Below are 26,276 nucleotides of genomic sequence, written 5' to 3' on the forward strand. Positions count from 1 at the left end.
TCAACTTTATACCAGAGGCTGGCAACTCAAAGCCACCAAGACTTAAAACCACCACCACAAGAAGTGGGAGGGTGGGTGAGAAAAAACAGTTTTACAGATTACAGTGATATGTATTAAATGAGAAGTGCAGAGACAATTGAAAATAAACACTTATCTTTTCCCAATATCACAGCAGGCAGTAGGTCAGTCTCTCTCCAGCTATATATATCTATATACTCAACCTCTTATTGCAAGACATCTACACAATGCCTGACAAAGTGGGGGAACAAAGGCCAAAACATAGGGGCATATTTCAAATATGGATTTTATAAGCTTAGAAAGTCACTAGAATATCACAGTTTGTTTTAACATATATTATCTGATAGATGTCAAGTCTGAAACACTGCAGTGACTTCAATGCTCACATCATCCCAGCGATTTGTCAGAAATGCATAACAGTTATGGGGAACAGGCCAAAAATATGAGCCACACCTCTGGACAGTGTATGAAAATCTGGACAGTGGAGACATATGACTGCAGTCATGTAACAGAAGGGAAAAAAACACTGAGAGCTGCCAACCAGTTCACCCAGCAACTTCCAAACTACAGTCAGACCAACACAACACTACAGCAAATCAGCTCTGGGGAATTGCTCATGAATTTGCACATATATCATGCACTATAGGGATGTAACTGTAGGGAAGTACAGCCATTGTTGTGAAATTATCTACCCACAACCATTTGCATCACAGTCACAGCAACATACCAGTAAGCCAGCTGACCTCTACAGTATAATGACTGTTTCAACTAACATATCCTTATTGCCAGTCACACACTACTCCTTTATATACTGCCCCAAATCACACTGTACATGGAATCCTGAGATTCAAAGGGACAAGCATACACAGCTGATAGACCACCAGCAACTGTAGCAGCATGCACAGTCAGATGGTAATGGATCTAGAATACTCACATCTGTCCATTTTCCTACTCATCCCAACAAACATTTACACACTAAACTGCTACACAGTCATGAAAGTCTGTTAAAAATGGCCGGACATACATAACTTTCAACTGTACAGATTTCCACATAATGTCCAGGGTTTGGGCCCATATCTATGGCCTCTTCCTCATAACATTTCTGGGATTCTGCTACATCACTGGGATGATATCAAGAGTGAAGTCACTAAATGATATACCAATCCTCCCAACCTCTTAGTGCAAGAAATTTTGACAAACCCTGACCTACTCGGGGTACAGAGGCCCAAAAATAGGGACATATTTTAAGTACTGATGTTATAAACTGAAATGGTTGCTGGAGTGACAAAGTTTGTTTTAACATAAATTTCCTGAAGGATATGAAGTCGGAAACACAAATGGATGTCATTATTTAGTGACTTCAACCCTCAGATCATCCTAGTGATTTGCCAAAAAAAATTGTATGAGGAAGTGACCAACCATAAGAGGCAAACCTCTGCACAGTCTGCAAAAATCTGAACAGTTGAGAGGTATGTCATACACATATCAATGTTGGACATCAAATCACACAGAAAATGCATGTCAAGACTAGCAAGTCTCTAGCTGTATAACAGCAATACTTACAATCTGTCTCTAATTCTGGAACTTTGCCCCCCATTTTGTAGGCCTTTCCCTACATTTCTTGTGCTAACATGTTGACAGGTATGCAGACACAGCATGACAAACTGTGGTCATAGCACATCAATCCAAACAGTGGACAGTATTTCTACCTACCCTCTGTGATGCTGTAGCTCCCACACCTCCATAATGTTCTCCTCACAGGCAAGGAAAAGGGGCAAGGCCCACATGGAGGTCTTAATTATAGCACTGTGTTGGCATGCCATTGGCTAATGAAAAGACAACACAGCTGTACTGGATACAGTTAGCAAGTGGGAGACACAAATTTGGTGCACAGGCCATCACCTGCTCATAAGCATTACCTTCAAAAGGCAAGCTGATGCCTATGCAAAACAGGTCTGTACCTTTCTATGCAAAGACAGACTGCAATACAGAAAGCAATGCTTCTGGATTACTCTGAGAAAACACTACAGCACTATAACAGGTATGTCAAACAATTAAGCATGTAATGGAATGCAGAAGGGGGGGGGTGCAATAATAGGAAATTGGAAGTTAAACAATAGGTCTCAACAAGACTTACTGGACTGACATGTTGCTGTCCAGCACCTATGGTCATCCATGCTGGTTCTGATTGCAGTGACATAGAGCACAGCTCTGGACCCTGAGTCAACCTTGCAAAGGTCAGCTCACACATGACTACTACTGCAGTGTCTGCTGTACAATACTGACTGTGACACTGCCAGGCCAGCTACCTAGGATGTTGTAAATATTCATATGTTACTTGTGAATGCTACTTTGATACATATGCTTGTTTTACAAATGTAGGAGACCTATATAGGGTATGTGCATAGCAAACAACTGTCCCAGAAGTGTGTGTTGAACTGTATGCTATATACTGAGCTCATACCTTTCAACTGTCCAGAGTTTTGCAGACTTCACACATGCTTGCCTCATATTTGTAGTTGTGTTTATTCTGGCAAATCACTGGCAAATCAGTAAAGACTGATGTCATAACATAATAGGATACATTTGAATGTCAGATGTCATATCCTTCACAGTATTCCTGTGAATGCAAAACCTACTTTACTATCAACTGTCTCAGTGTGTTACAGTAATATTTCTAAAGTGTCACTATTTTGGGGCATTTGCCCCCCATTTATGTGTGCCTTTGTTCAGATGTCTTGCTCAAACAGGTTGAGAGGTTAGACTGAGCTACAAGAGTGTAAACAGTGTGCTATACTGACAAAGAACAGAAATGTATATCAAGTATTACCTGTGCACATGTATGTAGTAGTAGTAGTAGTAATAGCTGGAAGCCTCAAACATATAGACATGGTTGCAAAACGTCAGGTAAATATTCTGTACTTGTTTTACAAATGTGTAACCTGGGTTTCAGTGTATCAAACAGGCATAAATGTCTACAGCAACATCATTTTGTATTACCCTGAAATAATTAGTTTGACCATAATTACTAGCTTGAAGTTGGAAAAGTATTTAACTGTGTCAGGACTTTGTGTCCAAGCCTACACCAAACATCTATATGAGCACCTACATAGTTGTATGGCCTCAGCAATACCTGACTGGACAAAATCATCTTCCCCCATGGTATATTAAACCTCTGTGGTGGACAGCAGCAATACACAAACCCTATAATAGGTGGAAATATTGGCTGTACAGGGCCAAGAAGGAGCAGGTGCCAAATTGGGAGCAATCTCTCCTTTGCCTGAACAAGCAAATGGCATGACAGGTGAATTAGTCTATGGCTAACTTTGAGGGCAAATTGAACACATCCACCAAGGCCAATCACAAGGCCTTCCGCACATATGTCTGCAATCCCAGAGGCAACACCCAAATATGCTCTGTACTGGTGGTCAGTAACAACACATACACATACAACACAGATATAGCAAACCTGCTGCAGACAGGTAAGTGACAACCTCACCCCCCTGTCCTCCCATCAGTAAAGGAGGACATGCACACCACCTGACCCCCTCTCCTCATCAGGGAGCATGTCCGTAATGCCCTCTCAAGGGCAAAAAACTCAAGTCTCCATGGGACCTGATAACATCCCTGGCTGCATCCTACATGAACTCAGGCATGAGCTCTCAGCTCCATTACACACTGTAGTCAACCAAAGCCTGAGCACCAGTGTTATCCCATCTGCATGGAGGACAACCACTGGCACCCCTCTACACAAAGGTGGAGCATCCACTGACCCAGCCAGTGATATGCACATCAGCCTAACTAGCCTGATCTGCAAGACCATGGAAGGCATTATCAAGGACCTAATAAACAGGGACATTGGCAACCTCAAAATGCTTGCACCAACACAGTTTGGTATTGTCAAAGGGAGATCAGGCCTGTTAAACCTGGTCTACTGCTCTGAAGCGGTCAACAAACACATGGACGAGGGAAAGATGGTGCACACTGCTTACCTTCACCTAGCCAAAGCCTCTGACAATAATCCCCAGTTGGCCATAATCCTTAAGCCTACATAACCCCACTCATGCAACCCACACGCAAGGCCCTCACATGGTCTGTGACATGAATAATACTTGTTTTGTTTTTAAAACATAAATGGCTTTATGAAATAAGTTGTATTGTCATTTATATGTGAAAGTTAAGCATAGCTGAGTGGGTTGGCACAGCGCTGCGAGGTGCTCAGCAATGCTTAAACAAAAATGATGAGGTATATATATCAGTTTGGCAGCAGATCCTCACTGGCTGAATGGTTAGGACACTGGAATTTGTACCTGAGGTGCAAGGGTTGAATTCTGGCCATTCAGGTTTTTACACATGATAGGGAAATGTTGTAAATGTTTTGTATTCCTTTTGTATACATTGACATATGTTAACTGTGGTGGTCCAGCAAAACCAGAAACCTATTTGCAGTGGAGACCTCGAGTATAAAAGCCCCAGTTACTCACAAGTGTCCAATGCAGTACAGTGACAGGAACAGATAACGTACCAAAATGCATAGGTTTAGGAGATATAATAAAATAGTGTCACTGGATGCATGACGTGAAATCCTCCATGTAAACACAAGTGTCCCAGACAGTACAGTCACACCCCAAAGTAATGTAACAAAAGAATGTAGGGGTATGTCATGTAAAGTAAAATATGTACACTTAATAATATGTCAGTAAAGACTAATTAATATGCAATTTGTTCATCTAGAAATGAAAACTGAGCAATGCTTAGCAGTGCATAGCTCTGCTTACCCAGTTTGAGCATTGCTAAGAAGCATAATTGTAAGCAGCATTCAGCCCAGCTATGCGGATTTGCACACTGCTTGGTCTGGTGGACTGGCCTTGGGGATGCCATACATTATTATGCTGATGTCGTGGATAGACAGTGGAGTGAGACATTGCCATTGCTCGCCCATGCAATGTATCTGCTTGAGCATGAGGTGGGAGTAGGGCGTCGGCCATGTGAACATAGGTTAGCAACAAGATCAGCTGAGAGTCCACGTGGCCGTGCACATTCACACTCCTGTAGTGGCAGTAACACCAGCAGTACCAAGGGAGGGTGCTGTCCACACCACAATAGAGCAGGCCATGGGCATGTGGTCCTGGCAGGGCCCATCAGGGGCACAGATCCAGCAGACAGCGGTCACCATCGGGGAGTAGTACTGCATCTGGCCTTGGGCCTGGTGGTGCCAGTGAGACTCCTGGCAGAACCAGTCCCCGTGTCTGTGGCCAGAGACAGTCCACTGTACATTCTGCCATGTACAGTCCACAGCTGTCTAACATACCCCTGTGCAGGGCAACCACATGGCTTAACTGTGTGCATACAAACACTCACACATTTCTATCACAGGCAGGTCACAAGCAGACCCATACAGCACCTCTGCATGGCCCAGTTAAACAACACCCCTCCAAACACACACACAAGATTTCAACCGTATGGCCCAGCCTAGGCCTCTGGCAAACCCACACCACACCCTGTGCATATGATAATACCTGTGCCACATCCCTGTTATACATACCATCAATGCAAGGACATGCTAATATGGGTCTGATGTACAGGGTGAATATAGCACAGTGTAGTAATGTAATGCTGTGTAAGGTGCTATCTGCTAGCAATTGTTATGAGTACACATCGAAGTGTATGTACCGTTTTAGCCATTATGCATTATTGCTGTTAGTACTGCTGACTGACTGTAGTCTCACATTCTGTATTTTGTTTGCGTTTCAGGTGTCTGTGTCTGCAGGCTGTGGGCCGGCTGACATTATCAACGATTAGTCTGGTGGCGTGGAAACACAGTGACCTTTTAATAGCCATGGTACAGCTGTATATGTACATGTTTAACAGGTGTGTATGCATGCAACAGTTTGTGTGGGACAATGGGGGCAGACAGTGTGACCTTGCATAAATACCCCTTGACACTGCCAGCTAGTCTTCATACATGTCACCTGGGTGTTCTGTAGTACCACAGGCTCATACATACATAGGAGGTTACTTGAATACTAGTACTACGTCCCTCACAAGTCTAGCCATTACTTTAACCCCAACAGATTCACCTATCAGCACCTGTTGCCCCTGCCATTTCTTTCTCATCCACTCAACCTTGATGCAGTTGATGAGGGTATGCATGGTACTGTATCTGACAGGTTTGGGGAGTGTATTGCTGACACATGTCAGCCTGTGTTAGCCTAACCTGACAATCACCAGCATGTGTGTCTGCTATTTCATATGTGAATCTGGCATCTTGTGCTGGTAGTCCACACAGAGTCATAGTCTTGTACATGGTGCAGCTGTTGAAGGGCTGAGCACAACCTCTACCTGCCCAGTTTTACAAACGATAGTGCTAGATACATAACACAAATACCACAGTGGTAATATAGTGTTGTGGTGTATGCCACTACTATTTAAGTGGGTGACAATTGCAGGGGCTGTTAGGATTGCCAGTGGTGGGTTCAGGGGCCCTTAACATGGTAGCCATCAGAAACACACACACTGCTGCATGGAGACATGCATTGAGACACACATGCACACAGAGTTGACACTTCCCATATTAGATGACCTACCTATCTATTTATGTACAATACACAGTGATATGACTATTGCATGCACCGCAGTGCCTTTGTGTTAGAAACTGTGTAACTGTGCTTGTAAAGTGGATGACATCTGTACGGGAACTAGGTTAACAATGGGGGACTTAGGGTGGGAGAGGCACACAAAATGGTATAACCATTGCATACACACAGTAAAGACAGCCACAGGGGATACGCATACAAAAAGACCTACACAGTTGCCAACAGACGGATTAGTACCCCTACGTATCCACTTGTATGTACTATAGTGCTACAGACACATTACACACACCATAGAGATTATATGCCTGGGACATAAGTTACTACCTCTCATAACAAATAATCTTGTGAATGCCTTCATGGATGGTGTGATAAACCACCCAAAATAGTGAGTGGTCTCATATATTGCTCTTACAAACCTGGACAAGTGATAGAGCAACAGACTTTGTATCAGCATGACATTTCAGGCAGGTAGAAAGTCTGATGCTGACATGTCTGTCATTATGGTAACTGTGACATATTTGGAAATGGTTTCTCATAAATGACCATTGTTAGGGGACACAGACAACATATAAGTTGCAAACATCTGGATATTCCATATACATCTGTACAGATGACTGGTATGGGCTGTATAGTTTAACATGGTACATGTAAGGCAGCTGCCATTTACTGTCTCTTTAAAGTAATGCCATAGGGAGGGGGTCAACAGGCCTTAAAATGGTATAACCAACAAATGCAACAGCCACAGGGGGTATGCTTCACACACAAACACACACAGTACCATAGTTGCCAGTATTGAGATTAGAACCCCTACCTATCTAATTGTTTGTATTATAGTATTATGCAGTTATTGCATGCACCACAACGCTTATAGGGCTGAAGAGTGTATACAGGTAATTCTAAGGTGAATGACATCAGCGGACCTTGTAAAGTAGGGCAATGGAAAGTGTACTGGGTGGGAAAGGCCTCAAAATACTTTTACCAACACACATACACACTTACAAACACTTCCACGCATGCTTATATGCACACACAAATTTGCCAGAACTGAGATTAGAACCCCTGTCTATCTAGTTATTTGTACTATACTGTTATGTAATTATAGCATGTGCCATGGAGCTTATAGGGCTCATGGCTGTCCAAAGGTACTTCTAAGGTGAATGACATCAGCGGCCCTTGTAAAGTAGGGAAATGGGAAGTGTACTGGGTGGAACACACCTCAAAATGGATCCCCCCCCCAGAGGATATGGTTCTCACACAAACACACAGGATATGGTTCTCTCTCTCTCTCTCACACACACACACACACACACACACACACACACACACACACACACACACACACACACAGTTGCCAGTATCGAGTTTAGAACCCCTACCTATCCAGTTATTTGTACTATAGTGTTACGCAGTTATTGCATGTGCCACAGAACTTATAGGGCTGACGACTGTCCAAAGGTACTTCTAAGGTGAATGACATCAGCAGCCCTTGTAAAGTAGGGAAATGGGAAGTGTACTGGGTGGGAAAGGCCTCAAAATACTTTAACCTGCAAACATACACACACACACACACACACACACACACACACACACACACACACACACACATATACACACATGCACTCATTTGTCAGAACTAAAATTATAACTGCTACTTATCTCGTTATTTACACTACTGTGTTATGCAGTTATTGCATGTGCCATGGAGCTTATAAGGCTGAGAATGGGCAGCATACTGGGTGGGAATGGCCTAAAAAATGTTAACCTACAATCACACACACACACACACTTAGATTTGCCAGGAGTAAGATTAGAACCCCTACCTATCTAGTCATTCGTACTATAGTGTTACACTATCATGTGCCACAAAGCTTATAGGACATCTGTCCGAAGGTACTTCTAAGGTGAATGACATCATCAGATCTTTGGATGTGTATTGAGGGGGACAGGCCTGATAATACTTTAACCTACAAACACACATGCACACAAAGGCAGTTGATGTGATGTTACAACCCTCTACCTCAGTACTATTACACAATGGGACTCTTCATGCTGGCACATGCGACTGGTTACAACTAGTATGCAACTGTCTGCAGCAGGACATCACTCTATGCCTTTCAGGTATCCCTGTCTATGACTCACTCTGTGTGTGTGTCTCCCTGTGTGTCTCTCTCTACCACAGCCATCTCTCTCTTCCCCATGTCTGTGTGTGTGTATGCTTGAAGTATTGCTATATGTTGCCCATATATATGTATGTGTATCACATGCAACAGATGCAGATATATCACATATGGGCCACCTACAGCTAGCTGAGGGTAATCCTGTCTGACAGGTGTGGGTAGAAACAGTTAAGGTGTACATAGCTGCCTGTATGCAAAGACATCTATGCACTATACAGTTATATACTCCAATGTGGGTTTAGACATGGGCTGTAGTGTACGAGCATGCTATAGTAAGAGTGAGACTCCATTCCAGAGAAAGCTGTACTCCGGTCTGGTGTTTTGTGTGCTAAAGCGATACCTGTCAACCTGTTAGTGCAAGAAATCTGGAGATAGCCTTCCAAAATGGTGGGGACAATGCCCCAAACATAGGGAGATAATGTAATTATTGCTGTTATTAATGTAGAAAGTTGTTAGAGTAACAGGTTTGTTTTAGAAGACGTCTTCTGACATACATGCCATTCTGACACTGAAATGTATTGTGTCATTACTTACTGACAGATATCCTCAGATCATCACAGTGAGTTACCTGGGATTTACAAGATATATGATGCACAGACTGAAATATTGAGCCAAGCTATGGACATTCTTGCCCAATCCAGCCAGTTGAGAGGTGTGGCTGCAGCCGATTGCCTGATGAAGCTGTATAAACAGCCTACCACTGTGTGGTATATTTCACATAGCACTGTGATTTCCAGCTATGTCAGTGGCAGAGCAATACAGAGTAATGTGGTGAACCACTGACAGACATTTGTTTATAGGTTGATATGAGGTTACTAGGCTATTGGGCCTGAAACCCTTATAACCCTCACAGATGAGAGTGTAGCCCATGTTAAGATATGTCAGCACCCACAGACCCTGTCCAGCAGGGACACAGGTAGAATCACAGGACTGTATTTTCTGTTTCCCATGCACTTATACAGGGAGCACTTCACAAGGGGTATTGTGGCACTCAGCTTGATGTGGACAGGGGGTGTAATCCACAGACGGGGGAGTGTGTGGGACATGGATCTGTCACACCAACAAGCCTATTGATATAACAGATCAGGTTGATGGTGCACCTACAGGTTGTTCGAGTGGGCCTTGCCTTCCAGATGTGCAACAGTCCCATCACGGCAGGGTCTGGCTTGCTTTGTATGCCAGACAGAAGTCACCTCTGAGGAGTCTGTATGGAACTGAGTAGAGGGACAGTGCTGTTAGCCTATCTGTGTAGGGTAGGTGTTTGGGGTCCTGGAATCTCCCGGTGATGAACCTCTGTGGTCTCTCCAGCTGCTGCATGTGCTTTGTGAGGAACATGCCGAAGGGGGTGTTGTACAAAATAATTAGCCCTACAAGCTTAGAATACATGGATCTTATGACCTCTTCATCCCTGGATGAGATACCCTTACTTTTGAGTTGACCTATATATGAAGCTTTCTGTACAATGGAAGCAACATGGTGTACAGACTTCAGGTTGCTATCAACCTGGGTGGCCTAATGCCTCAGTACTGATTGTGTATGTAGGACATTGTTGTTAATGTGATAATATGTGGGGACATCAGTCTCCCCAACGGGGATGATGATGCACCTGCAGGCATTCATCTTGAGCCCATGTTTCTGGCAGCAGTCATTTGTTTTGGTGAGACCCTGCTGTAGTATGCCCACATTACTTTGGGTATTCATGACTGTTCCCAGGTTGCAGTCATCTGCCAATTTTGTCAGCCATAGGCCAGTGTTTTTGGCCTGCACCTCAGGGAAGTATATCCCATATACCAGAGGCCCCCAGACTGATCCCTGTTGTATGCCACTCATTACGGGTGTACTGCTTGGGTTGGCTACCCCTATTATGATCATGTCAGTTCTATCAATGAACCAGTTTGCTATCCATCTGGTAACATATGGATTGCTGCCTAGTTGAAAGAGTTCATGTACTATGACCGAGTGGGAAATAGTATGTAAGGCTTTGGCCAAATCAAGGTGGCTGGAGTGTACCATCTTTCCCTCATCTGTGCCTTTGTTGGGTGTCTTAGGGAAGTCATCCAAAATTCACTGACATACCTCCCCTTGAGAAAGACAGACTGGGTGGGGTCAAGTATTTGATGTTTTCCAATGTCCCTGTTAATGAGGTCCATGATGATACATTGCATGGCCTTGCAGATCAGGCTAGTTAGGCTGATGGGTCTTTAATTTCCCAGATGGGTAGTTAGGCTGATGGGTCTTTAATTTCCCAGATGGGTGAACACTCCACCTTGGTGTACAGGGATGGCAGTGGCTGTCTGCCACATGGCTGTGACAAAGGCGGTACTCAGGCTTTGGTTGTGTAGGGTGCATAATGATGCTGCCACTTCATGCCTGGGTTCATGTAGGTTGCAGGCCGGGGTGTGTTCAGGTCCCATGAAGGCTGTCTTCTTGGCTTTGAGAGGGCAATGATGGTCTGTTCCCTAGTGATAAGGGCTGGGTGGTCAGGTACTGGGGCTGTCCTGCTTTCCTGATGGGGGGGCAGAGGGGAGACATTTCTGCTGAATCTGTCAGCCATTAGATTGGCTTATATCTACAGCATTTGTGTATGTGGTGTCTTTGACCATCAGTTCTGCACAGATTTGGGAGCTTCCTTTCGGAATGCAGACAATTGTGAGGAAAGGCCTTATGATTGTCTGTCTTAGATGTGGGCAATTTGGACTTGGGGATGACTTTAGAGGATTTTAGTGGTGCTCTTATTTGTTTGTTCAGGCTAGGGATGATTACTTCCAATTGTGCACCTGCTCCTTCTCGGTCCTGGACAGCAATGTCATCCTTTTCTTACATGGTTCCTTTATTGCAGATGCTGTCAGACTGGTTTACTCTCCCTTGTGGACAATGATGTTGTCCTGTCAGGTATTCCTGATTCCATGCATTTGTGTATATATATATATATATATATATATATATATATATATATATATATGCTGGTAAAGTACTTTTGAATACATTTGGACATTGGTGCCTGTTCCTCCAGTGGGGTAGGGGGCTGTTCAGCTGTTTATACCATCCCTCTGGTGGTTGTGCTCTGCTATGGAGACATTTTTGTTTTACCATGGCTAGAGGAGGGTCAGGAGAGCTGGTGATATTGAACATGACAGCTTTTTTGACGGATATTGCCAGGGAGGATGATACCATAGGGGTGCTGTAGTGGTTAATCATATTGGTTACTGCCAAGTCTGACATATGTATCACATCTTGTGGAGGTATCAAGTAGCTGTTCTAAAGATTTACCATTGATAAGATGGGGGAATCTCTGTGCATTTCTGTTCTGGCATGGCTGGTTTTCCAATCAGTGGTTGGGTAATATAAGTCAGCCAGGATCAGGGTAACAGGTTGAATCCTGCTAGATTTGTAGAGGGCCAGATATGTGGGGTGGGTATCCTGAGTCAGATATGTTTGGCTGTACCTACCTATAATTTGCATAGGGTTCTTGTCATCAGTTGACTGCAATTGAGTATCTTGCGTGTGTCAGACTGTTTGACCAGCATGGAGGTGTGTGTCTGTCTAATATATATTTATACTCCACCTCCTTTGGCTTTGCTGTGCACATTTTGTGGTCTGGCTGTATGATAGAATGAGTGATCAGGTAAGGATGGGTGGCTCCCTGCAGCTGTGGCCCAGGTTTCTGTGTGTGCACAAATGTCACCATCTGCCAGGGTTACAAATACTTGGAATTAGTACATTTTCCTGTTTAGGTTCCTAGCATTTAGTAACATGGCCTTTACTTTGCATTTTGTTGAGTGTTATATGTTGGTAGTATTGACCCCATGACTTTCCCTAAAAAGGGACTATGCGGGAGGCAAGGACCTTTGCCAGAGGCCTGAAGGCCAAATGAGACAGATGCAGGCCTTCTCTAGCAAAACAGTGTGGTCTGTCGGTCATATGTTCCCAGGCTGCCAGGCAGTGGATCCCCCTGGGATGACACCAGTAAGCCCATTGTTACTGACAATCATTTTCTGTTTGTATTGGGCCATCATTCCAGATGACAGTAGAATGCTGCTTATGGCTAGGGACATATGTGCATGGGACACATATTCAGCAAGATGAATCATGTCTATCTTCCTATAGTCCAGGGAGGTACATCTGACATTGTTCACACCACCATGGACTAGCCTGGGCTGATAACTGTACCTGTTGTGGAGTGACCTAAGTGCATGTGTGATATGGCAGATTCTGGCACCTGACTGACAAGTAAGCATGACTTTCTCCTTATCCAGACTGGTGAAAGGCACATCGGTGTGTGTCACGATGGAGTCTCCTATGAGTAATATGTTGGGTTTATGGTAAGGCCTTAGTGGTTGCGAGACACTGGTGTGTGGACTGTGCATGTTCTTTGGTGTGTAGGTTTGTGGGGTCCCCATGTGTTTTTGACTCTGAGGTGTCCTTTGTTTGCCTTTTTGCTTTGTTGATGACCTCCACTTACGTGTGTGTGTGTTGTGTAGTTGTGGGTGATGTTTACTGACTCAATACCCTGCAGGGTACCTATGTTACTGGCTGATTTGCTCTGGTGTGCACATTTTCCATTTGTCTGGCCAGTGGTTCCCCTTCCCCTTATGTGTGTCTCTTTGTCCTTCTGTAGTCCAGTCACAGGCTTTGGTCACAGTGGCTGTTGTTATGTATTTGTGGTGTGAGTGGGTAGAAGTCATAACATCACACACAGGGTTACAGGCTTCACACCTCTGACTGTACCTATTTAGCAGGTTGTCCATCATTGCACCACTACATCTGCTGCAGTCCTCAGATGGTTTGTGTTGCTATGTTATTATGAGGCTACATGTTGGCCCTAGCTATCAACTTGTCACAGACTGTCATCTGGACAGGCCCATATATGACAGTAAGACACAGGCCCACACATGGGAACAGGGTGTTAATAATGCTCTGCCAAACATAGACAGTTGGGAGACCGGTTTATTTGCTTGCTTTTTCTTATGGGTATGACGTCTGCTTCTCCACTGCCTGCCACAAATGTTTTGACATGAACCTTTCTTGTTTTGCAAATAGTTTGGCAGGCAAATGCAATGTTAGAACAAGCAGAACAGATAAATGTGGCATACCTGTGGTCCTTCTGTGACAGTCTGTCATTCCAGGGGTATGGATGGTAGCCAGTGACTTGTTGTTAGTGCTGATACAGTAAGGTGGCAGCCATTTATAACCTGGCAGTACAGTAACTTTCAAGTACCTGCTGTCCAACTAGGCACCGTACCTCTCAACCTGTTAGAGCAAAGACATCTGGAGAAAGCCATAAATAATCGGGTGACAAAGGGCCAAAAATAGGGACAGGTGTTAAATATTGCTCTTACAAATGTAGATAGCTGCTACAATAACAGGTTTTGCATTAGCATGCATTTTTCTAAAGGGTATGAAGTCTGAAACTAACATCTGTTCATTATTTTCTGACATTAGTCTTTCATGATTTGCAAATGATTTGCCAGTAAACCACAATTTCATGACAAACAACAGGTATGCTAGGCACTGTGTAGGTTACTCTGAGCTGTGTACTGTCCATATGAGTGGCCCCCTGTCCCTGACTTGTCTATCTTTCCTGCACTAACGTATATTGACTTCTGGACAATGTGTACAGATCCTACTGTAGGTGTAGCTGACATGCAAAATAGTTGGCATAGAAAGACTTGGAACATGGACCCTGTCAACCACAGTACTGTACCTAGGCCACTAAGCAACTACAGCCAAGTGTACATGCTGCCCACTTCCTGACAGTATTAACCAGGCATATACATAGCTCATCGACCCCTGCATATTGTGGATGTGCAACAGGTTATCAAGTTGATTGGGACAGCCCCGGGAATGTGTACTCTGCTGCTATTACCCTACAAACATACATGTTACTGCATTTCTATGGGGACATTGGAGTGTTGTGGGGAGAGCATACTTGTCAACTGTACACATTTGCACAGACTGTGCAGATGTTGGCTTTACTTTTTGACTCCATTTAGCATAGAGTTTTGCCTGTCTTGGAGAATGCTGGCATATCACTAAACACCGAAGGTTAGGATGTAATGGCAGACATTTTGATTTCAGACTTCCTACCCTTCAGTGACTTCAGGTAACTGTAAGACCTGCTGTGATATCACTGTGTACATCTGTCAGAGGACTATTTCATCATTGTCCCTATTTGTGGGCCTTTGCCAGTCATTCCTTACTAGACGTCTATGGCTGACTTGCTGGGAGAGGCTGAGGGGTGAGTATGGGACCCCAACATTGACACCCATGCATGCGACCTATGGACCCCAAGTTTATTTGTCCCCCACATTCACTGCAGTGAGTTTTGTCAGCTAGGGGACTACTGCATATGCTGCGTAAGCCAGTATTGGACATATGTTTCCTGTTGTCCCACATAGCTGTCAGTTGTCTGCTAATATCCCAGTAGGCCACCCCATTCCATTGCACACATGCAGCAATACCTGAGATATATTACTAAAACATACTACTACATTCATCTATTGTTAAGAAGTGTGACTTACCTTGTGCCTGCGGCAGTTGTGAGGACAGTGCTTCAAGGCTGACTCTGTTGGGTGCATGCAGTACACAGCCTATACATGGTAAGGTACAGGTAGTGTGATGTGTGTGGCATCCATTTTACTGTGTGTGTAAGTCTGAGAGAGGTGTCAGTCCCTGGGTCCCTAGGTTGTCAGTGTATGTGCTATGCATTGCCTCTTTGCCAAGGCCAGGACATACTGAGCACACCTACGTTTGCCTACAGGGGCAGGCTCAGGGGGTTCTTCCTCCGAGTCCCTCTGTGCCTGTGACAGCCTTGGCAATGGTGGGGGGCTGTGTGCCCCTTCCCTGTGATGTTCCTGCTGCAGCTGTTTCCACAGGATCATATTGTATACCATGGCACATACTATGAACATGTGCACACATGTGGCTGCAGAGTACTGCAAGGCTCCACCAGATATGTCAAGGCAGCAGAACCATGACTTGAGCATCCCAAACACACACTCTATGATGTACCTAGTTTGTGCATGTGCCTCATTATGGCGTTCTTCAGTGGGTGTGTGTGCATTTCTGATGGGTGTCATCATCCACAGTTCCAGTGCTTAGCCAGCATCCCCCACCAGATGGCCATATAGGATGTCCCCCCCCCCCCGGCAAATGCCTGGTACAGCTGTGAGGCATGCAAGATGTGGGAGTCGTGATAGCTGCCAGGGCTGCCAGCACACACATTGATGATAATAGCCTGGGCATTGCACATGACCTGGCAGCTGATGGAGTGACAGTGCTTGTGGTTAACATACACTCTACCGTCTTCACCGGGTGGTGCTTTGATATTGATGTGAATGCAGTTTATGGCACCCAGTACCTCTGGCTGGTCTGCTACATGGTGGAAGAGATGCATCTTGCTGGTCCTCTCCTCAGGGGTGCTGGGGAAATAAATGTGCTCACCGGCATGTGGTCAGGGCCAGGTTCCCCTCTGTTGGCTCTGGGTCTGAGGTGAGGCCGGCAGAGCTCGGTGAGTTGCTGAAGTATGTCCCTGTCCACCCTGTAGAGCTCTAGTATCTCCAGATCATGCAGCCTCTGGAAGGATACCCTGGGTCTGAACACTCTTCTCCTCCTCAGTCTGGGCCAGTTGTCAGCATTATCCTCATCACCATCCTCAATCTGTAGCACATACAGATGTAGCAAAGCAGCAGCAGCCCCTAACATTTTGTCAGTTAAAATTCCCAAGTGTGTGTACCAATGGTGCAGAGTTTGTGTGAAAAACCAGATTGAAAGGTGGTTGCATACTTTATACTGGTGTGCTGCAGCTGCTGCCTGTGTGATTGGCTGACTATGATACATTCCACCTGCCAGCTATATTATTGAGGGGTTTGAATGGGCCACTGTGAGTGGCAGAGTCTGTATTAGTGATTTGTAGTTAATTTCCTTTATTCTGCTATTTCCTTTTTTTTCTCTATTTCTGCTGTGTTTAAGCCCTGCAGCATGCAGAGCAAACTGTTTCAGCTAGTGTAAACATTACTGAGCAGAAAAGTCCCTTCCCTGGCTATGAACATGCTTAGAATTTCTTGAACTAGCTAAGCACAGCTAAGAAGCCTCAGACACACCCCTTGCTTAGCTGTGCTTAGCTGAACGCAAATAGGAGCCGTGGAACTCCAATGTGCTTACACCAAGCATGACACACACCCTTCTCATGTCAGCTGCTTCTTCTGCTTACACCACCGCATTATAGCTGCTACATGGTTAGTTACCCGCAGACGCAGTCTCCTATTTTGCTACTCAGCAAATTTAGCTCATTTACATACTGCACTGCCTTAGTCCCTAGTTACACCACTACACTGGAGCCTATGTCCTTAGCTACCACTGTTACCTGTTATTGTTACGAGTCTGCATGCTGCCATTATAATGGCAAAAATTAATCTTTCACATTTATTTGACTTTTTATATTTTTTATTGTCTGCACGATCACATTTGCACACCACTGCGCTCTGCTTAAACGCCTGATATCGGCCAAAAAAATAGATTTTTGCAATTTTAAAACACTTTCGCATGCCATTGGCCATAGTTTTGGCCATTGTTATGCCTAATAAACATAGTATAAGATTTACTTTGAGCTGTCATGCCCTCGTTTTGATTTTTGCAGAAATGTACCCGGATAGTAACTGAATACATTTCTGCTGCGGACACGGCTCCAACACGGATGCCTGTCTGCTTGCTGAATCTCACATTCACCTCATTTGCATGGTTTTCACCAGAAAATGAGGTGATTTGCATTATTCCATGGTGTCTGTGTTGCAATAGTGCTGGGGGCTCATGCACACCCCCAGCCTTGATTACTGGATTGCACAGGCTCTGAACTCCATGTTCGAGCCATGCCACTATTCTTACACAGAGTTTAGCTCCTTGTAAGATTTATTGAATCCTGGGAAAAATGTATTATAATGCTTACTGTAACTGTTGATTCCATTTCAAAGTAATATCAAAGCTTTTGTTGTATTCAGCATGGTAACATCATCAATAACGCAAACTTTTTTTCCATTGAAAAAGGTTAATGTCTAAATAATATTTTTGAAGATGAAGTGTGAATGCTTGAATGGCTCTAATATAACCTTGCTACAGTATTTAAAAAGGCCAGTCACAATGTACTGAATATGAAAAAGAGTCATCACATACTATAACAGGTGAAAGGGAACTGCGTATACAGACAGAACTACAACCAGACATCCATGGATTTATCATGCTTGCAACAAATTTCTCTATTTTTAGTATGAATGTATATATGTATAACTGAAATTAAAACTCAGAATTTGTATTAAAAAGAGATGCAAAAAGCTGCATTTATGTCTGACTGACTTTCATAATGAGTATGTGCAGGTGTTGTCCTATTCATTGAGAGAAAACTCATTGAAATGCCATTTTCTCAAGTTTGCCCTATGTTAAAGTGGTAAATCTTTTAATTTTTTTTTAGCGGGGGCTGAGTTCCTCAACCAGCCCCATGTACATTATATTCAATGAGTTTGCCTTTGTTTATTAGGAGACAACATCGTATGTACCTCAAAAGGCTGTGTTTAAAATCATGTTCAGTATCTCTTTATTCATATCAGTATGTAAAGAAAATAATATGCATCAAATCCTTTACCGTTGAAAATACACTGTTACTAGAAATAATGACACTTCCATTGTACTCAGAATAACCTTTTGCTTTAAGTGCTTCATATACTTCATCTTAAACGAAAGGGTTGGGAGGGTGGCCTAATGGTTAAGGTGTTTGCCTTACCAACATAAGGTGCAAGGTTTGAGTCTCACAAGGAATAACTGGCTAGGCTTAAAATGGCTTGCAAGGGTAGTTAGCCTAATACTAATCTATGAACCTAAGTTAAATAGTTCCATACTAGTACCATATAACTGCAAACCATAGTCACCAGCTGTAACACGAATGTGCAAAGAGGCTACACCTCCATACAAGGATTAGATGACATAACAGGAAATGCAAAGATGATGACATCCTAAATGTTTACCATAAATATAAGATTTAAACAGACAAGGCGTTTAATGACATTGATGATCAATTAAGAAATGAAATATGTAGCATTTATTATGAAGAAGACTTACACACACACAATAAGAACACAAATAATCATTCATGCATCAGAAAATTAAAAATTAAACTATTAGTTGACAAGCTAAACTGTGACTAAATATTTCTGCATGTAGTGAATTCAGCTGCTTAGAGTTTCTATCAGGCTCTGCAAATCTTCCTCAGACTCTTTGAAATAGCAATTAAGTCACTGCCTGTGTTTTTTTTTGCAATATAGTCAGTGTTGGTGTCCTGTGTTTTTTTCGATATTTTGAGTTTCAGTATTTTGAGTTTTCAATATTTTGAGCTTTTGAGATTTTGGTTTCGATATTTTTAATTTAGAGATTTTGAGATTCGAGATTTAGAAGTGGACCCATATATATATATATATATATATATATATATATATATATATATATTTAGGTACTTTTGTATTATCGCAACCAGATTTTAAGTAGGAGCAATTGTCACTGTTCGCAGGGAAATGAGTGTATATATAAACGCAGCACAAATATTAAGAAGAAGTTTCAAAGAGGTAATTATATAAATATGTCATCCAGATCAATAATTATATTTAACTACAATGCAGATAACCAATGTAATTTATATGTACTGCCAAAAACATTGCTCTGGCATTGCAACCACATTTCAAATACTGTGAAACAGTAACGCATGGCATTGCTGACTGACTGCAATGCTCAGTGATTGAAATGACTGACTGCCATACTCAGTGATGTAGAGCAAACACATTTCATGAGGAACAGGAGAGGTAAAAACAGGGAGCATGGGGAGCTTCCCTTTTCACTGACAGCATTTTACAGTGATGCAAAGAAGCCATGGCTGAAGAATAACTGCCTAAATGCACCATCACCACTCATATTTATGCTGAGCTGTACAAACTATCAAGCCAAAAGTAAGCAAACTGAGTAGTATCAACCATGACAGACCTGAAAGTCACAGTCCAACAACTACAACTACTGCTCTCTTGGTATATGTCTTTCTAATGAATGATGACTTCTTCTCTGCTCTAGCAGTAAGGACATTGTTGTACTAGCAGCCATGTGCATTTTATTTCACATTAACTTATGTCGGTAAGACACGTTAAACAGGAAGAGGAATTTTGCCTTTATTCCTGTTCCTGCTGCCTAAACAATATGATACAACAGTAGTTAGGACTTTGAATGCCCGGTTTCAGTACTACATACACTTGTTTACCCAGAACAGTGACAATTATGCCTCCTTACAAATCTGGTTGCAATAATACATAAGTACCATAATTTACATACACGCACGCTCACGTGGGTCTATATTAAAATCGCAAAACCTCACTTACTCGAATACGGAAACGTCGACACATATATAGCAATCTGCGAAAACACTGAAGCATGAAATTTGAAATGTTGAATCATCATAGTTGGCCAACCCCACCGCCCGCTACGTACTACCTACCCAAACAAAATAAATAATCCACACTTCCCCATATCTACATTTCACCCATATATCCCATATCCTAATCAAATATTCACTACACACAAATGTATCTAACTATAAACAAACAACACCCAACTACAGGAAAAGTATAAATTACACATACACTCAGTTACACAACTATATTACTATACATACACTTAACATAACCCTACTTCTAACCCTAAAGTAAAGGTTGCATGTATTATTAAGTATGCACTTACCTTAACCCGCATCCTAACCCTAAGGTCCGTAACTATTGCACACTTATGTTAGGGAGCTATACCGGATAAGGGCCAACTATGACGATTTAACATTTCGAATTTCACGCTTCAGGACATTCGGTGTTTTCGTGGTTTGCTATATATGTGTCGACTTTTCCATATTCGCGTAAGTGAGGTTTCACGATTTTAATATAGACCCACGCACGCACACACACACTCTCACTATGTGATAAATGAACACAGTTCTAATGTTGACTCTCTCAATTAAATGGTTACTGAACACTGGCACTGAAAATTTTGTGGGATGTAACAGTCTTTAAACTGGGCAGTAAAAAATTATATGTAAATTCAGAAGCTTTAGAAAGTGATATCTCTTCAGACATTGTAACATCAAATTCTAGTGTTTTGTAGTTCTCACCATTATTTCAGAACTTCGACACATGAATGTGTAACAAATGGAAAGGGTCAATCCGCAAAGGCAAAATTTGAATTAACTGCATATCTGCAATGGATTGCTATAACAATACAAAGTTCTAGTACTTTTTATTTTAATATCCACAGCCAAAGTTTCAGTAGTATTTACTGTTCTGTGCCAAGTTAATGAGATTTTACCTAAGTAAATTACATTGCATTTATTAGAACTCTGAGTTTCACTTCTGTCAACTTTGCACTATCAACATACACCACTCTGGTCTGTGATATATTCCTTTCCAGATCTCAGTAAAACATTTCTCATATACAGAAGACTAATGCATATTACTCAGGAAAGTATCTTCTGAGAATTATTTCTTTTTTCATTCACTTATCAACTTATGTACCAATATGTCAATTTACAATTTCAAAAAAAGTCCACTATTTGAAAACAAATCCAGCATATCAGATTTATTGAAGAAATCAACTGCATTATGATCTTGGTTTACATTTGTAGAGCCAAACTGCTGAGACAGCTTACTAAAAAGCACAAGACACCAGATAATCTTGGTTATTATGGAAGAAAATATAATTCTCTCATTGGCATATCAATTAGTCAATCTTCCATCTTTTTTTTCTGCTCCACAACAGGTTGCCATGACAACTTATAGTTGAATTTCTATAACTTTCTATTAATAGAAACCTCCTTCTTCAGATGATAAAACAGAATATAAAAAAAAAACCCACCAAAGTTGTACCACCTTTTATATTCATTCAAAATTAATTTTAGGATATTCTGTTATATGTATTCAGTACATGCTTTAAGAATGTGGTACTTGTATTCATTGTTTTTAGTAATGATATATCATTTAAAGCATAGAGCTGTACCAGTCATTCTTTACCATAGAAGACTGTGTTGACTGTTTTTATTTGATCTATAGATAGTAAAAATCAAAAATCATTCAGCCAGGCAGCTGCAAGTTTAAACAGTAATAAGAACTGTTTACAAAGGATTTTCCTTATCAGCCTCAATTTCAGATTTCTTTTTGTTGAAAGATTTGATTTAGAACATGGCAAATCAATCACACATTAAAAAAGCCCTGAGGACCAAACCGACAGCAGGACATAAACTGGATGCTGAAATAAAGAGACTCCCCCTTTCCTGCAACTTTTGCAAAGGACATGCATAAGCGATCCAATTTATTATACAAATCTATGCAGTCAATCACAATCATTATTAATAACCACTGCCATTAAAAATCTGATCCAGGACTAATTTGTGTAAACTGTCTCTTTCCCAACAGTGTCTGCATACAGGAATGTTGTAATATTGCATTTTATTATTTCTGTCATCATCATCACTGCTTTACCTTCTTAGATTTTGCAGCTCTGCAGGTGATATACCTACAAAGCATAAAGTGTTAAGTCTGAAGGCAAATCCACAATAGTGTGTCTGTAACCTCACTCTGTGAGTCCCCACCCATGCAATCTTTAATACATGCTGTCTAAGTAAATATGCTTAATAGATTACTTCTAGATGCAGTAAAGACAGCAGTGAGGTATACTCTACCAAGCTCACCCAAAACTACCAGGTACATCTTTAAAACAATGGGAACATTTGAGGAGCATTTAAGACACGTTTTAAAAATGAGACCTTTCCATAATTTCACTCTGTGATGATTGGTTAAATGACATAAACTGTTTCCAGCAGGTACACCAGACAAATACATTGCTGCCCGGAATCACTGTGGCCCTTTAATTCCCTACTCCACATTTAGTTCAGTAAAAATTCACATTAAAAATAACAAAGTATTCGTCATGGGAAACTTCCTGAAGCAAGGATTTGAGAATTATTGTGGTTAAGTTTTTCTTGCCAGCTGAAAAAAAGTTGGCTTTTGTAAAACTTTGCAACACCAGAAGATGGTTATTTCATTAATTTATTATTGATAACCAAACACGCTGTCTATGCAAAACACACACACAGTATTCCCGATAATGTGATAACTGCTAGATCCCACAGACCCTTTTCCCAAGCAGCACACAAACGCAAGTCATTCAGATTTTCAGCATACTCTTCCCACCTATCCAAACCCTCACACACCCGCCCACGCGTACACGCACATATTCTCTCTCCGACAAAGAACGCACACCTGTTTAGGCACACATGCAAGCTGACATTCCATTCTGCTTCATACTGGGCTTTGTCTGTAGTAACCCCCCCAATACTTTGCACCTTGAAGAATTTTAGACTCATGGCATCCTATACATATATATCTATATATATATATATATGTATATATATATATATATATATATATATATATATATGTGTGTGTGTGTGTGTGTGTGTGAATACTTCATTGTAGGCTTTCAACTTTAAACGTTCCCGGATTTATATTATCAAAGCATTACTCCATCCAGGTAAGACTGTTGTCCCCACTATCCAGCCTTCGCAGAACCACACATTCCTCACCTCAGAAACTTCAACCACTCAGGTCCGCGGTTTCATATAGGATGTAGGAGGCCAGTCCATGACTGTAGCCTCCGGTCACTAGCTTCACTCTCAGCTACATTAAGGTACTTACCCTCGCAGCCCGGGAGGAATAGGGATCCTCGAATAATGCCCATATTCGTGGCCTCCATCTCTTCCAACGGCTCAACTTGCCATCGTGTCCCAGAACGTCTTCAATACCTAATCTTTTGGTGGCAAGTTGCTCTTCTTCCTCGTTTTCTCCAGTATCTCCACCAGTGAGTAGGTCGGGAGTCTCAAAAATGTCTAGTGCCTCTTCAGCATCACGATGTTGACGGTAGGTCATCCAGCAACAGGGCTCCACGTCCGTTTCGTCTATGCCCCAGAAGGCGAGTTCTTCTTCGAACAAGGGGCCGCACACGTCAGCGGGACAGTGCAACTTGCCCGTGCGGTAATAATTGAGTACATATGCAAAGACACCTGGATGGCGGTCGAAGAAATACTCGTTGGTGCGGGGGTTGTATTCTATGCAACCTATAGCCTGCGACACTTGTTGCTGATCTGCTCCACTGACAGAAGACAAGGAGTAACTGTCAGACTCCGATGCAAGCAGAGCCAGCCGGGTCCCCGGGAGAGTTTTGAGGGTGTTTCGGTAGGTTTCGTGCCGCGTACCTCCGACGTTGAGGATTATCCTCTCGTTGTCATCGATCTTGCCCATTTCTTCCTTTCAGACATGACTTGCCACTGCTAACGATTTCAAGGAAAAGCCTTGGAGGGGAGGCAGTGCAGGAACTCGGTGCCCCTCATACTGCTTCCTATGTGGTAAACCAGCTCAGCTATCAGGTCTCCACTGATAGCCAGAGGCAGCTTTTATCCTTTAAGTCATTCAATGAATGCTCTCTTCTGAGGTGTTGATGTGTTGTTCACCCTTCATTTCAGTAAATACTGTAATCTGCGCAAGGAGACTTTATGTGTGTGCGTGCGTGTGTGTGGTCTTACTGTTATTATGGCGAGAGAGGGTCTCTCCAGAATCTTAACGCGCCCTTCCTTTTGCCTGGGTGCTCCACGCAGTCTGAAGTGAATGAGAATGCCAGCGCTCCACCAGGCTCGTCACTAACAAGTCACCTTCATGTCTTCCCCTTCAGTTTCTCCTTGGGAGCCCAGTCAGCCTGAGTGGAGATGATCTGCTTAATTATCACTTCCCAAAAGATGATCAGTTCTCAATAAACAGGTGTCCTTTGGCTAAGAAAGTGAAACCTTTGGGGGACACGCCCAACAGGCAGCTGTATTAATGAACAGTTCCCAGTTAGCACCAGATCCAGGCTCTGGCGGCTAGTGTACTGGAGCTAAGACTGCTGCTTAGTCCGACAGGTTCTGCGCAGGTAGGTTTTAGTTGACATTTTCCAGTGATGCTGCTACTTTCATGGGTTAGAGGGGGAGGAGAACTGATGCACCAACGGACGTTTATTGTCTTAATAATCATCATTGTCATTGCTTAAGGTGTTATCCAGCTGCAATGGCTGCAATACGCTGGGAATATACAGCAAAAATAAGCGCGCAATGATTACTTCTAGCAAGATGACTTCGAAGAACTTGGATATGAAGTCCACCTTTGTACTAAAATATAGCCATTTACATATTAAGAATCAAAAGGAGTGCGCGCAGGCGGGGGCGCGCGTGATAAAATGCCAACCAACACCGGAAAATTCAACAAACGTAAAACAAGAAAGCATTTAGGAAATATAAATGCTAGCACGTAAATTGAGTTTGTTGGGCAGGCATCATATCTCCTTGGCATCCTCTGATAGGGAAGATAAATCTACAATTGGTTTCCTCCACGCAACTTAGTGGAGCTGTCCATGCAGCACCAGTCCAGTTTTGCATTCACGAGTTGTGTACTCAAGATTAATGCGAGCTGGCTAATTCAGTAAAAGCTGCCTGTGTTATTATTATTATTGTCTTTATTACTATTGTTGCTACTATTACGTCTGTGGTTTCAAGCAATCATTTAATGCCAGTTTAAGAAACGTTTTGAAATGCTAGTGCCGTGCAGGATTTGCGATTCTCCCGCATCCCTGTTTAAAAAGTGACATTGGCTACAACAAGTGACTTCCCTGACAGCCTAGTGAAGCGATCTCGTCCTTCCTGCTAAACCCTTTTGCTGAAGGTCATACTTTATAATGCCAGCTGTTAAACAGTGTTGGTCGTCCAGTCACTTTGTGAGTACAAACGTCATTTTGTGATAGTTAAATAGCCACATCATAAATAAATAAATATAATACTAAATCCTCGGTAAGTCTTCAAACCTTGACAAGGTCGTTGAGAATTGCTCCATGAAGTTACCCGAAACGAGAATGTTAAGCACGTTGAGTGTCAGTGTTTTCCAGACAAAATACTGAAATCTGAACTCTTAAGAGTACTGGAAAACTGCAATCTTAAATACATTTGTTATTTTAGATCAGAGCATTGATTTACCCTAAGTTGTATTTCTTTTTATGTTTGCTACTCGTAAAGCAAGGGGTGTAGCCAATAATTTAGAAACGTATGTGTCATACCCCCCCCCCCACACACACACACACACACACATACGCACACATTGTCAAAGGTACCCAGCGCCCTGGTAGACAGTAGAGGCATTCTGCACCCTGCGAAAAAGGTCTAGGTCATGTAATGATCCTGTACACCACAGATAGCCTCCTGATGAGCATTGGACTTCTAAGTGCAGTAGACTGACTCCTTGGTCACAGCATACAGACTGTCTTTTGGTTACAGTTTTGCACTGCAACAAGTCTTTATGTAACAGCTGACATATTTCATTTACAGTGCAATACTGTGACAAGC

At 42.5% G+C, this 26,276-nt stretch overlaps 1 protein-coding gene across 3 annotated transcripts in view; it reads right to left on the bottom strand.

Moving 5' to 3' along the window:
- The window catches only part of KCNC2 (potassium voltage-gated channel subfamily C member 2), a 1,362,034-nt gene extending 1,336,219 nt beyond the window's left edge, over positions 1-25,815 (bottom strand). Inside the window, exon 1 of one of the 3 annotated variants that reach the window (XM_044088072.1) lies at positions 23,551-25,815. In XM_044088072.1, coding sequence (XP_043944007.1) covers positions 23,551-24,153 — 603 coding nt within the window. In that variant the 5' untranslated portion in view covers positions 24,154-25,815. The remainder of the gene's footprint in view (positions 1-23,550) is intronic. The other 2 variants (XM_044088071.1, XM_044088070.1) reach the window with 2 other exon arrangements.
- Positions 25,816-26,276: the final 461 nt, after the last annotated feature.

The sequence above is a fragment of the Protopterus annectens genome, chromosome 11.part0 (genome assembly GCF_019279795.1).
Source record: "Protopterus annectens isolate FY-2018-M chromosome 11.part0, PAN1.0, whole genome shotgun sequence".
Taxonomy (NCBI): Eukaryota; Metazoa; Chordata; order Ceratodontiformes; family Protopteridae; genus Protopterus; species Protopterus annectens.